This window comes from Poecilia mexicana, unplaced genomic scaffold (assembly GCF_051168715.1).
Source record: "Poecilia mexicana isolate PSO_F unplaced genomic scaffold, ASM5116871v1 scaffold_17, whole genome shotgun sequence".
Classification (NCBI taxonomy): domain Eukaryota; kingdom Metazoa; phylum Chordata; class Actinopteri; order Cyprinodontiformes; family Poeciliidae; genus Poecilia; species Poecilia mexicana.
In genome coordinates, this window is record NW_028263386.1 from 292,605 (window position 1) to 306,170 (window position 13,566).

General features: G+C 45.0%; 1 protein-coding gene across 1 annotated transcript in view; it reads right to left on the bottom strand.

Annotated features, from left to right (window-relative positions):
• Positions 1 to 13,566, bottom strand: part of LOC106911559 (dynein axonemal heavy chain 17-like) — a 37,229-nt gene that overhangs the window by 11,134 nt on the left and 12,529 nt on the right. The window contains exons 8-10 of the mRNA XM_088014813.1: positions 13,477 to 13,563; positions 13,241 to 13,408; positions 13,051 to 13,167 (exon numbers count right to left, since the gene is read on the bottom strand). Of these exons, the coding sequence (XP_087870939.1) occupies positions 13,051 to 13,167; positions 13,241 to 13,408; positions 13,477 to 13,563 (372 nt within the window). The remainder of the gene's footprint in view (positions 1 to 13,050; positions 13,168 to 13,240; positions 13,409 to 13,476; positions 13,564 to 13,566) is intronic.

The following is a 13,566-nucleotide window of genomic DNA, read 5'->3' on the forward strand; positions in this document are numbered from 1 at the left end:
ACCCGGTTCTGGTTCTGGTGGTCTTGGTGCCGCGTTCAGACGACGGGATCGTCTTGTCCAATCGTCACTTTTCCGAATCCACATAGAAAGACAGTGAGCGCGCGGGATCTGTGAGAACCTGGAGGTCCAGTGACCCGGATGCTTCGGACCGCTGCAGGGGGAACCAGCAGAACGGGACCAGAAAATGTTTCTCATCCCTCTGCACACCGTCGGAATCAAGTTTCATTATTTATGTTAAAACGATGTAAAGAACCTTATGCTAGCCATAATCCGTTTTAAATTCATTTAAATATCATAAAACTTCTAAATGTGTTTTATTTTGAAATCCCAACAGGTGGTTGGCATGACAACGCCTCCTACCTGCCTAGCCGTGCCGCTTCAGGGGGAGTGGAGGGAAAACCTATCCACCTTATTCCTGGGGCCTGACTGGGGAAACGATTATGGGTGTCCCTTCCGGCGGCTAGCTGAAGTAGCATTATTTCATTGTAATTTGTAGGTTTATTTTGCTAATCTATGTTCATGATAGAAGCTGCATCTCTTTTCGGTTATAATACAATATTTAGTAAAAACTTGTTTACAGACACTGTCTGCTGTCAGAGAGCTGCTCAGGACAGATTTGTGAGTTTAATCAGAGGAGCGACAGGAACAAGATCGGTAAGTTTTGTACCGGAATGAATTAGCATCGCTGCTAGCAGCTCGTTTCTCTGACAGGAATAAAGAAAAGCAGAGAAGATCTGAGATCTGTCATAGATCTGAGTTGTTCCGACAGTATAAAACACCAGAACTACACAATATCAGCTCGGTGTGACGTGAATCTTATTTTTCATTTGAATTTAAAAAATAATAAAGTTCATGATCTGAGTCTTTATCATTATGATTGGGCCTGGAAATTTTATTTATTAGACAAAATAAAATATCTGGATTTATGTAATCCATCAGAACCAGAACCTCGAGGTTCTCCCTGAGTGTTGCTGCAAATCAGCAGAGAAATAACCGCAGCTGCTGCGCTCCAGATCTTGCGCATCACTGGATCTCCCCACTGGACTAGAACCGAACCGAACCGAACCACACATCAACCTGTTATTGAGAGAAACTTGCCACTGGAAAGTGTCGTAAGACGCCCTTGTGGAGCTCAGGGAACTGTCGTTACTGATTATTAGATGTTCCCTAATAATCAGACCACATTTAGTTCGTGGTTGCAGCAAGTTCAAGATAACCCACATCTGCATCTGAAGCAACCGAGTCAGTGAAGTAGCTACATGCAGGTAGCTACATATGCTAGTGCAGGTAGCTACATATGCTAGTGCAGGTAGCTACATGTGCTAGTGCAGGTAGCTACATATGCTAGTGCAGGTAGCTACATATGCTAGTGCAGGTAGCTACATGTGCTAGTGCAGGTAGCTACATATGCTAGTGCAGGTAGCTACATATGCTAATGCAGGTAGCTACATATGCTAGTGCAGGTAGCTACATATGCTAATGGAGGTAGCTACATATGCTAGTGCAGGTAGCTACATATGCTAATGCAGGTAGCTACATATGCTAGTGCAGGTAGCTACATATGCTAATGGAGGTAGCTACATATGCTAGTGCAGGTAGCTACATATGCTAGTGCAGGTAGCTACATATGCTAGTGCGACTTGAAGAAATGCAGCCATTTCTTCAAGTTGTCATCCCTCCCCGCAACAGCTGTAGGTTGCGGTAAACCAATAGTCACATTTAAGGTTTGATCGCTGGTGTTACCACATATTTTATAGCCTAAAAGCTCCGACGAAAGCCGGTTAGCGTTAGGGTAACATGCAAACCAATGGCAGTTCCGGCTTGCGGCGGAAGTCACACCCATAATTCACACAAAGCATCATGGGGCGTAGGAATAAGGTGGATACGGCTTTACTGGCTTTTAGCTTATTTTGGTTTTTGTCATTAAGTTGCAAGTTTACACATTCCTCATTGACATCAACGCAGCACAGGCCCACGCGGCATCTGGCAGCATCAGACAACATCATGCGACATCAGGCAGAAATCCTTTGTTATGAATGCTGTTTTAACCCAAACAATGTCATATATTACCTGGAAGACATCTGACTAATGGCTTAAGGGCTCCAGACTAACATGATGGCTAAGCGTCACATAAGCTCATTAAAATAACAATGCTAAGCATCTAATCATTTCCAGATCAATAAGTGAAGGTAGTGGTGAGTGTAGCTTCCTGCTCTATGCAGCATGAAAACAAACTCCCTCCCTTGGATTCAGTCACATCTCTCTCAGTTCATCCAACTTAAATCATTCAAATCCATCTATCCTCCTCTGGTTTCAGGTGTTCCCCAGGGATCTGTCCTAGGACCGCTTCTCTTCACCATCTGCAAGCCCAGATTTTAGCCTGGGCTTACCGGGGCTGCAGCCCGGGGCCCCTGCGCTTTGAGGGTCCCAAAAGATTTCTGTGAATGAATAAGGTCAGAATGCCTTAACTTTATCACTGGCTAAGAGGATTTTGGCGGTGCTGTTGAAAAAATGCCTGATTTGTTCTGGCAAACGTCCAACATGATTATTATTGGTCCACATTGGACGCTTCGTACCCTATTCTCACGATGGCGGACAGAATTAACCATCGTCCCTCTCCGCTTCTCAAGACGTTAGCCTTGCTAACAGCGGCTCTACTGTCCCACCAGAACCTGGATCTGGGTCTGATCCGGTGCCTGAGGAGTTACAGGAAGGGCGAACTTCTTCACTGGTCACAGCGATGACCGCGGATAATCCCAGTACTGATCCTGCGCTTTGGGTAAAAACTGTGAGCTTACTGGACTGAGCAAGAAGCAGGGAATGTGGATGTTAATTTTAAACATCGGAGCATCTTTACAAACATCAGAAACAATTCTTCTCCAGATCGTGTTTTGAAAGCCAGCTCCAAGCGGTGAGTACATCCAAACACGGGCCGAGTTATCCTCCATCCGCCACGGCTGGGTTTTGTATTTTAAACGATGCTAAAAGTCAGCGAAGCTTTGAAACGGGTTTCCTGACTGGGAAAACGCCCCTTTCGGTGAACTTCTAAATCCGTTTCTTAGTCGCATCTTTTCGGGGCCTGCTACTGCCTCTAGTGGCGTGGGGGTGGTAACACAACTAATCTAATTACATTACTAAATCAGAATACCACAAAGTCTTTATTATTTTACTATTAATTTCGGCATTACTGGCACCATAAAATATAAATTTCCTCACAAAAGAACATACCTTTTCATTTTCTTAAGGAAGTAGAGCTAATTAAATGTGATAAACAAGAACTGAAAGTGATTCCAGTTTCACTCGATGGCCAACCTGTTGAAACTGTGGTAAGGATGAAAGATCAGAATTACTTTGCAGCCAGAAATTCGCTTCTAAACAACCGAGAAATATTTCCTATGTAGCTAAATTGGCCCAAAGTAGCCGCTGATTGTTAGCTTAGCAGCTAACGTTTTCACACTGTTTTCTAATGAGAGCTGATGAGAAACCGCTGTTAGAGGAGAAGTTCATTAGAAACCAGAGGATTTAGTGAGGAAAGATCAGTCAGGATCAGAGCTGGAGCTGCTGCTCTTCAGTCTGTTTCCAGCTCAGCTTCTCCATGTCGGTATTTAGCTATAAAGATGCTACGAGTCAGAGCCCAACATGCTGGAAATGGCTTGTTATGAATGTCAAGGAAACATATATGTAGTTTCTATTTTGGATAATTTCTCTTTTATCCTTGGCTTCAGCCTGTGAACCAGGACGTCTCAGAAGTCATTGAGTTCTCCCAGTGAGACCAGCAGACTGAAGCCTGTGACCAGTGTTCCCAGTATAATAAATAAATGTTTTATTCTTTCACTTTTTGTGTAAATATCTCAATCTGAAGTATCAGTGTATTAATGCATCTTAAATGTAGATTAAATTATGGAATTATGTAAATATGTCCTTTAAACACTGTAAAAATGTCTGTTCATCAATGTTAATATAAAAATGATCAGAATCATTTCTACCAAATAAAACATTGAGCTCTTTATTCAGAAATGCCCCAAAACATTAAATAATCACATCAGAAGTTAGAAACTCTCTTTAGTCATTTCTCTGATTACCAAATATATTAATGTGTGAGAAAATGTGTCAATGACAGGAATTAATTTAAAATACTTTGTAGAACGGCACTTTGTGAAGTTCGGTCCATTTACCTGTATTAGCTTACTGGGACATATTCCACATTCAATATGGCGGACGCTGTGACGTATCGCAGCAACGGGCCGACCCGCCCCATGACCTATGACCCGCTCCATGACCTCTGTCCCGCTCCATGACCTCTGACCCGCTCCATGACCTATGACCCGCTCCATGACCTATGACCCGCTCCATGACCTATGACCCGCTCCATGACCTCTGACCCGCTCCATGACCTCTGACCCGCTCCATGACCTATGACCCGCTCCATGACCTCTGACCCGCTCCATGACCTCTGACCCGCTCCATGACCTCTGACCCGCTCCATGACCTCTGACCCGCTCCATGAGGTGTATACGTATTCATACCTAAGGCTCCTAAGTTTTCGAAGAAGATGATGATGATGATGGTGAATACAGCAGCTATGTATGTTCAGAAAAAAGGGAAGTAAAGGAAATTTACAACCTCCGCCTGTCTCGACACCACTTTTGTTCGAGTGGGCAACAAAATATTATTAATGCTTCGTCGCGGGACTTTCTTGGAGGGATGCTAACCGGAGCAAGCAGTGGCGGGAGCACGCCTTCACTGCGCGCGACTGACATGGAGGAGTTGGCAGAGACCGTCTCTCAGCAGCTATGGCTCTTGCAGTTGGATCAGCTCAGAGGTGTGTGCAGAAGCTAAAATCCAAGGCGGACATTCTGTAACGAGGTGAGCGTTAATATGATTAATAACAGAGTCCATTGATGCTGTGATTAACGATGAAGAGGAGGCGGTGAGACGCTTTCTTCAGAGAATGTTCAAATCAATTGAACAGATATCAAAACATTTTGAAGTTTCTGCTGAAGAGGAGGCAACGTGCAACACATCACAAAGCACCAAAGGCTGTAACGGAACAAATGGACTTAGCAGAAAAATACTCACAGCTCCACCTTAACAACCAAACATTGCAAGAGGAAGTTGGGAGGCTAAATGAACGTATAAATGATAAGCCTCAGAGAACAGTGACTGAAATGCCAACCACAGCAAATAGGCTTCCAGAAGTGACCATACAGAGGGAATTTAAAATATGTGGTCAGATAGGGGAGAAAGGTCAGAAAGACAGGCTCATACACAAACTTAATGCATCAGATTGAGAGAGGCCTGAGTAAAGGACATAGCGATGTTGAAGTAATAGAAGCTGTAATAAAAGCAATGAGCCCTGGTTTAAGCATTCGTGACATGCTTGAAATTAAATGTGGTCTGACCCCGCCCCAGCTGAAAGCAATTTTAAAGAGGATAGTTCTATTGATATCTACCAAAGACTGATAAATATCACACAGGACAGTCGGGAATCCCCCCAAAATTTCCTCTTCAGGGCAACTGAACTGAAAGAGAGGCTGCTGCTTGCTTCAAGAGAAGTAGATGCAGATGAGCAGTACAGCGCCGACTTCATTCAGAGGAAATTCCTGAGGTGAGTCAGAACTGGACTATTGAGTGACAACAAAGCTTCAGCTGAAGTCTTACCTTGATGATCAAGCTGAGACAGATGAGACTCTTATTGAAAAGATGAATGAGACTGCAAGTGTGGATTCAGAACGACAGTCCAGAGGAAAAGCTACACGAAAACTCCTAAAGTCAACGAGCTACAAACAGAAATGCAGTTCAGACAGCAAAACCAGGCTGCATCTAGGCCTGTCGCGATAAACGGTAAATCAATTAATCGCACGATAAATTAAACCTACCGACCTCATTTTAATTATCGTCTCTTCCTGTTGATGACTCTGAATGAAAAGAGGCTCAGCTCTTAGTCTAATGTCCAGCTCACACTACACCAGCTGTCGGCCCATTTTCTAAACCTGAGACACATCAGCCGACAGAAATCCTAGGATAACGGTTCATAGGGTTCAGCCGTGTGGTGTCCAGCAATGGGCACAAAATAATGGCTACAAGTCCAGTTAGCTGATTTTAATACCAGGCATTAATCAATACTCTACTAGAATCTACCTGTGATGCATGTGGCTAGAGTCAGCGTAAAGTCCTGACTGAATGAAAATCATTATAACCTATTGATGTCACGTTAACGAAGAGCAGCTGGAAACTTACCGGGTTCATCAGCTGCGGTACCAATTTGGCTCCAACTCCTCTCATCATTTCTATAATCTTTGCACGAAATGTTGATGTTGTTTCTACATATCATCTCCGATGCTGGACTTCGTGTCGCGCAGTGTCAGCTGTTTGGGATTCCCCTCCGTAATTTCCCCTCAGAAAGCAGGAGGAGAATCCGGCTTTCTGATTGGCTACCTGTCACATTCAGCGTTAAGCTCCCGGTCGGGGAAAACCCCTGATTTAGATCGACGATCTACATCACACTGCAGGATGATCGGTTAGGAAATCAGCAGCGACAATCTTAGATCGGCCAACGATCTAAGATTGTTGTAAGAGGAAAATAGGGACAAAAAATGGTGTAGCATGAACTACTGCATCAGGTGGCCGGATGGCCCGTTTTCTCTATTTAAATCTAGAGATTACTGAAGGGCAATACAGACTTCATAATCTGCTCTCTTTTGGTTGAATCCAGTATTTATTTCCACTTTGGCTTCATGTTGTTTAGTTTCTATTCAAGAAAATTTTTTGTTAATGGAGGCTGAGAATCCATTTTATTTTTGTTTTGGTTGTTTTGTTAGTTTAGTTGATCAGCTCCAGTGTTATGTGTTCTTTTGGAAATAAAGTGCACAGGAAATCGCTGCATTATTAGTCATTTCCATTAAATCAGTGTCAAAAGGTCTTGAAACAATATTATCGTTTATCACAATAATTTTTTAGACAATTAATCGCTCACCAAAATTTGTTATCATGACAGGCCTAGCTGCATCTAATGCCAGTTTCCAAGAACAGTCAGCTGAAGTGGTGAAGGAAAAAAACCGTAAAACATCAACACCCATCAGTTCAAGGGCGTCAGAGCTATGTGAAACAGTAAGGCTGCTCTGGGAAGAAATCACTGAAATCAAGAAAATCAAGCAAAACCTTTGCATGTGCTCTTCACATGCAAAGGATGTGAAGAGCACAACATAAGTGATCAATGTGAACATTGTTTTAAGTGTGGACAATTGGGACACCTTTCTAGAGGTTGCAGGGGACCCAAAAGGTTGACTGTGAAACCTGATGGCATGAATGTGAACATGCAGACATCCACACACTCACAACACACGGTGCTGCAAGGAGAAGCTGAGGAAAAGGTGTATGAGCGGCTCTGTGAACGGATTAAACAGCTGGAGGCGCAAGCGGAAATGGATGAGAAAGCGAAAATATCGTACGTTCCACTTATGCCAGTCACCTCTCCATACATCATCACACCTGTCATGATCCGTGTTTCTGTGTATTTATTTTTAAGGGTTTTCTGTGTTCAGTTTCTGTCCTGTGAGTCTCTGTCTCTGCGTCTTCCCCGTTGATCGCTTCCCAGGTGTGTCTAGTTACCTGATTACCCTCCCTGTTGTCTCTGTCTCTTGTCGGGTCCTTGTCGTGTTTACGTCATTCATCGTTTGTCTGCTTACCTTCACAGTCGAACTGTTAAGTCCTATGTTGGTCTAGCTCTCGTTTTCAGGCTTCAGGTTTTCAGTTGCTACCAGTAATTAGCTGTGTGCTAACTCTCTGCCGTGCCACCTGTTCTGGACTGTTGAGCTTTCTTCATTAAATTTATCATCATCTTTATCACAACCTGGGTCTCTGCGTCTCTCCTCACCACCTCGCAACCACCACACCTGACAGAAGGACCCGACCAGACCGGTGAGAATCGCAATTAACAACAACTATGAACCCAGCTGCTCAGATGTTCGGAGACGTGGACCGTTTAAAGAGAACAATCAAGAACTATGTCGACACCGTGGCTAAACCCTGCTCTTTGTACAAACGGTTTACCACGGCCTCAGCCTGCGCAACGGTTCTCCGAAAATGGATCCCGCTCCTCCCCGATCCAGGTTTGGTGGAATTATTGGAAGACGCCGAGTGGGACCGTGATGCAGCCCAGGCGGAGATGATGGGCGATCCAGTTCCACCTAAGCCGTCCAGCTCCACTTCCTGCTGCGGCGGCGGCGACCGCCGGACCCGCCTCCGGGACTCCTGGTTCTTCGCCCACCCTGGTTGGGTAGTTTTTGTTTGGACTGGGTTTTTTTTTTTTTTCTAAAAGACAAAACCCTACCCTACCCTAACCCTATGTTTTAACATCAGCCAAGCTAAATGCCACCACACACCCCTGGATAGCCGAACCAGCAGACTTTAACTTCTCCATCAAGTATCGACCGGGGAAAGTGAATGGGGACGCAGATGGACTATCAAGGATGCCCCTGGACCTGGAGGAGTACATGCGTCCAGGAGATGGAGCCAGAGGTAATTTCTTCTGTCACACAGTCAGTCCAGCTAACATCCCATGATCAAGAGCCGTGGTTGTGTCCTGCAGTCATAATGTCAGTCTGCAATAATGAAGAACAGGAACACATAACACCAACAGTGGCCAAAATATCACCAGAGGACCTCAGAAAAGCACAGGAAGAGGATTCAATGATTGGAAAGGTGCGAGTTTGTGATGAGACAACAATGGCCCCGGCATGCCAAAAGAAATTGGCGTGATGGCATCTCTGTATTCGCTAGAGAAAGAAACAAACTGTGTGTTTAACCCTTCGATCGAGTTCAACTTGTGCTGCCCAAGGCGTGAAGCTGATATATAAAGAACTGCATGAGGAAATGGGACACCTTGGTGTGGAGAGAACATTGAACTTAATCCGTGACCGATTTTACTGGCCATATATGAAAAGGGATGTGGAACACTATGTGACAAAGGTTTGTAGTTGCCTGAAGCGGAAGCATCCAAACAGGATAACAAGAGCACCACTGGTCAATATTGTTACCACTCACCCATTCGAGATGGTCTCCATTGACTTCCTTCATTTGGAGCGTTGTAAAGGAGGATATGAATACATCCTTGTTGTCATACCCCACTTTTCACGCTTTGCTCAAGCGTATGCATGCGCGAACAAGTCAGCAAAAACTGCTGCAGAAAAGATCTTCGGAGACTTTGCCCTAAAGTTTGGATTTCCAGCTAAACTTCATCATGATCAGGGCAAAGAATTCGAAAACAAGCTGTCTTCTAAGTTGGAAAAGTATTGTGGCATCCAAGACTCCTGTACAACTCCCTACCATGCAGCTGGAAACGGGCAACCAGAAAGATTTAATCAAACTCTTCTTTCAATGCTCAGAAACCTGACAGAAAAAGAAAAGTCAGATTGGAAGAGCTCCCTGCCCAAAGTGGTGCATGCATATAATTGTAAGCGTAGCGAAGCAACCGGATATGCACCTTTATGGCAGGAGTCCTCGGCTGCCAGTGGACATGATGTTTGGGTTAACTCCAACTGATCAGAGCACCTCCCACAGTGATTATGCCAGTAAGTGGAGAAAAAGGATGCAAGAAGATTACAAGTTGGCATCTGAGACAGCACATAAGGAGTATGACCGGAGAATTCATGGAGTGGAACTGCAGCCAGGATCTAGGGTCTTAGTGCGGAATTTCAAGGAGCGAGGAGGACCAGGAAAACTCAGGTTACAGGTACTGGGAAGACAAGGTCTATGTAGTCACTGAAAGGAAACACAAGGACAGTCCTGTTTATGCAGTACATCCTGAGAAAGGCGCAGGGAAGGTTAGAGTTTTGCACAGAAACTTACTATTGGCTTGTGATTTTCTGACAGCTGAAACGGAGAAAGAAGTGAAAAACATGAGGGACAAGAAGAGGCAACAGCAGAGTAGAAACAGAAGGAAGCAGGAAGATTGTGTTGACAAGAATGGTGACAGCAGCTCTGATGGCGAAGACAACTGGAGGTTCATCACCCATCCGAAGGTACAACCTGAACAAGTTGAAGGTCAGTTGAGGAGAGGTGCAGAGGATGCTCAAGTGGGTGCAGAACAAGAGGTGGAGTGGGAAGGAGAAGTGGACAGAGAGGAAGAAGAAATGGTGGCAGAGGAGCACACGTCATCTGATGAAGCAGGCGAGAGGCGGCTGGAACCTGTTTCAAGACAGTATCCTAGACAACGACATCCGCCCAAAACAACCACATACAGCAGGCTAGGCCAACCAACACTTATGGTTAGCCACAAGTACTGTTGAGTTCATATTGTGGTTCGGTCACATTGTTCAGTTATATGTTCAGGCTATATACACAGGACAGAGGGGATTAGAATCATAAGCTTTAAGCATATTGATAGCTGATTAGTGCACATCTGGAATGTGGATTTAGGCTGATACATATGTTAAGCACATAATAGCATAAGTGGGTCTGAATGAAGGGTTATGGGGCAGGAACTGAAAGTCAAACTTTATGATACACACAACCTGCAGAGATGGCAGAGTGACTTTACAGATATTACCTGGCCAGTACTGTCTATTGTTCAACATGGCATGAAGAGGGGATGGATGCCATGTTAAGAACTGTATCATACAGGAAAGTGTACCAAGAGACTGTCTTCCCCATACCGGCTGAAGATTCAGTTTGTCTGGAGATGTCACTATGTCGGGACGACATTTATTTTGAGGGGGACAGTGTAGGGGACCAGTTGCTGAAGACTTTAGATAAAGGAACCCCCCCCTTCCATTGAAATATGAGTCCATTCTCTTTTCCTATAAATGTTTTGTTTTGTTATTAAAAAGCACCGTTTCATTGTCCATGTTTAGCTGAATATATATGTTGGTAGCTATTCTGGCTGAGAGCGAAACAAGTTTGGACAGTGATCAGTTTGTAACAGGCGCTTAGGGCAGCCTCGGGTCCTAAGGGTCCTAAGTTTTCGAAGAAGAAGATGGTGAATATAGCAGCTATAGCGTAACGCACAGATTGATGAGTGTGTTTTGTATGTTCAGAAAAAAAGAAAGTAAAGGAAATTTACAACCACTGCCTGTCTCCACACCACTTTTGTTCGAGTGGGTAACAATTGGTTCCCCAAAAACGATGAAAACCCAAAATTATCACCAATCAGTAAAATCCCCGCGGGCCGAACTGGAAGATTGGACGTTATGCCGCTAACACTTAGCTTTCACCAACAACTCAGAGGTGGAAGTCAGAGCGATGCGCAACGCAAATAATGTCCCGGCCAGAACACGGCGCGCTAAATGATAAAGTATAAATTAACGAATCTTTGAGGCAGGTAAACTTTCCTGGATGAATTTTAATAATCGAGGGAATCGAATCGCTCCAGGAATCGTTTCAGCCCGAGTTCCTTCTCACTTTAACGGTCCAGTTATTTTGTGGTTTTGTGTCGTGTAGCCATTTTCACTGTTTAATTTGTGTTTCTCATGTTGTAAAAGGTCCTTGGGTGTTTTGAAAGGTGCTGGCAAATAAAATGCATTTTTATTATTATTAGACTGCAGTAACTGCTGTGTTGACATTCAAACGGCACTTTAAGCTGTTTATTTTTAAGCATTTAGCTGAAGGCAGATTTCACCCTCACGTCCACTGAGACTTTGTTCCGAATAATAACCTTACAGACCGGATGTAAGGTTATTAGTTCGACTCTTGTCGAATTTTCTGCCTCAGTTTCGGCTGATGAGGCAAAAATGACCCACAAAAGGCGCTTTCGCACGGAACGGTTGTGTTCGCATTACAACTTGCGACCGGTGTTATAGATCAACTGGTGGCTAAATCAACTGGTGTGGCAGCTGGAAAAGACTGATGTTTCTGTGGGCGTGGCTTTTTAGGACCCCTTTACCGAACCAGGAAGTAAACAATGCAATAAGCTTAAAGAACTACAAATCTTTGCAAAAACACTATCCGATTCCGTAAAACAACCACTAAGATCTCGGGAATAGCTAATTAGAAAGACTTTATTGGTCTAATATGGCATGTTGTCTTTTTTTTAAAGTTCATCTGCAAAACCATCAAAACGTGTAAATTACGCAGAACCTGTCCTGACTTATGTGTTGCTTCAGAGGTTGAAACTCGTCAAAGGAAGATGGAAATAGATCTCGATGTGGCATGAGCAGATCTCAAAGCCAAGATTATTCCCTGAAAGCCGTCATAAATGTTGAAGAGCCTTGGGATTAAAAATGAAATGTTTAAAAAGATCGACTGGCTGTGTAATTTTTCCTCATATTGTGATATTTCAAATAGGTGTCCACAGAAACTATAGCGAAATCTTTATAACTGTTTCTGTAACGCTACACTTTATTTCCTAGCTGTCATTGACTGTCATCTAACGGACACCCCGCGCTTTAAGAACCAGGCCTGGATTAATTGGTGGCACTTTCAGAATCTCAGTTCAAGTGAAGATTTTAACCTGTTTCTGATGTAAAAGTATATTAGACACTTGTTTGTTCAGCGATGTCTCATATGGTTGAGAATGACAGTCACTTGATGAAAAGAATAAAGACGAGAAAAAATATCAGCAATAAGGAAGAAATGACACTGCCACATAGATCTGCGGTAGCCATGTCTTCTGTAAATGAGCTAGGAAATAAAGTGTAACATTACAGAAACAGTGGGGGGGGGGTCCTAAAAAGCCACGCCCACAGAAACATCAGTCTTTTCCAGCTGCCACCACCATTTGATTTAGCCACCAGTTGATCTATAACACCGGTCGCAAGTTGTAATGCAAACACAACCGTTCCGTTCCGTGCGAAAGCGCCTAAAATGTCTCAGTAACGCATTGAGATTTCCTGCCTCTGCCATTAAAACCCAGCTTGTTCCTCATGAGGGCGGAACCGGCGTCGTGTCACTTAGAAAGTTCTGCTTCTGGCCCCCCAACACCTCTCCACGACCCCTGAGGGGCCGCGCCCCACGGCTTGAGAAGCCTGTACCAGCCCATCATAAACCTCAGATATCGCAGCTGAACAGGCCGGACTGGTGCATCGCTAATCGGAACCGGGTCGGCGGCGGTACCTTGGCAGCGGACGCCACCTCGCTGCAGTCCTCTAGGGCCTTGCTCAGAACAGACACCAGGCGGGTCTCCAGGTCCAGAACCTGCTCCCAGAACTGGTCCAGCTCCAGCTCGAAGGTCTCAGGGAGGGAGAGAGGCGGGTCAGTGAGGGCTCGGCCACAGGAAGTGGGTTGGGGCCGGGGGTCGGCTCACCTGGTCCTCCGGGTCGGTGGGGTCGCAGCTGCAGGCTGAAAGCAGCCTCACCTGGACCAGGAAGTCCTGGTACACCTGCTGGATCCCGACGGTGAGCAAGGTGCCGCTGGCGCCGGTCAGAACCGCCTGGTCCAGCTGGTAGAACCGTGCTGTGACCAAGTGGACTTCCTGTTGGACGGAGGGGGTGGAATCAGTCTACAGGAAGTGAGCGACTTCAGATGAGGGGGCGGGGCTACCTGGATGCTGAGCAGGCGGTTCAGGAAGGTGTCCAGGTGGAAGAAGACCAGGTGAGACGGGAAGGTCCAGCTGGGAGTGGGCGTGGCCTG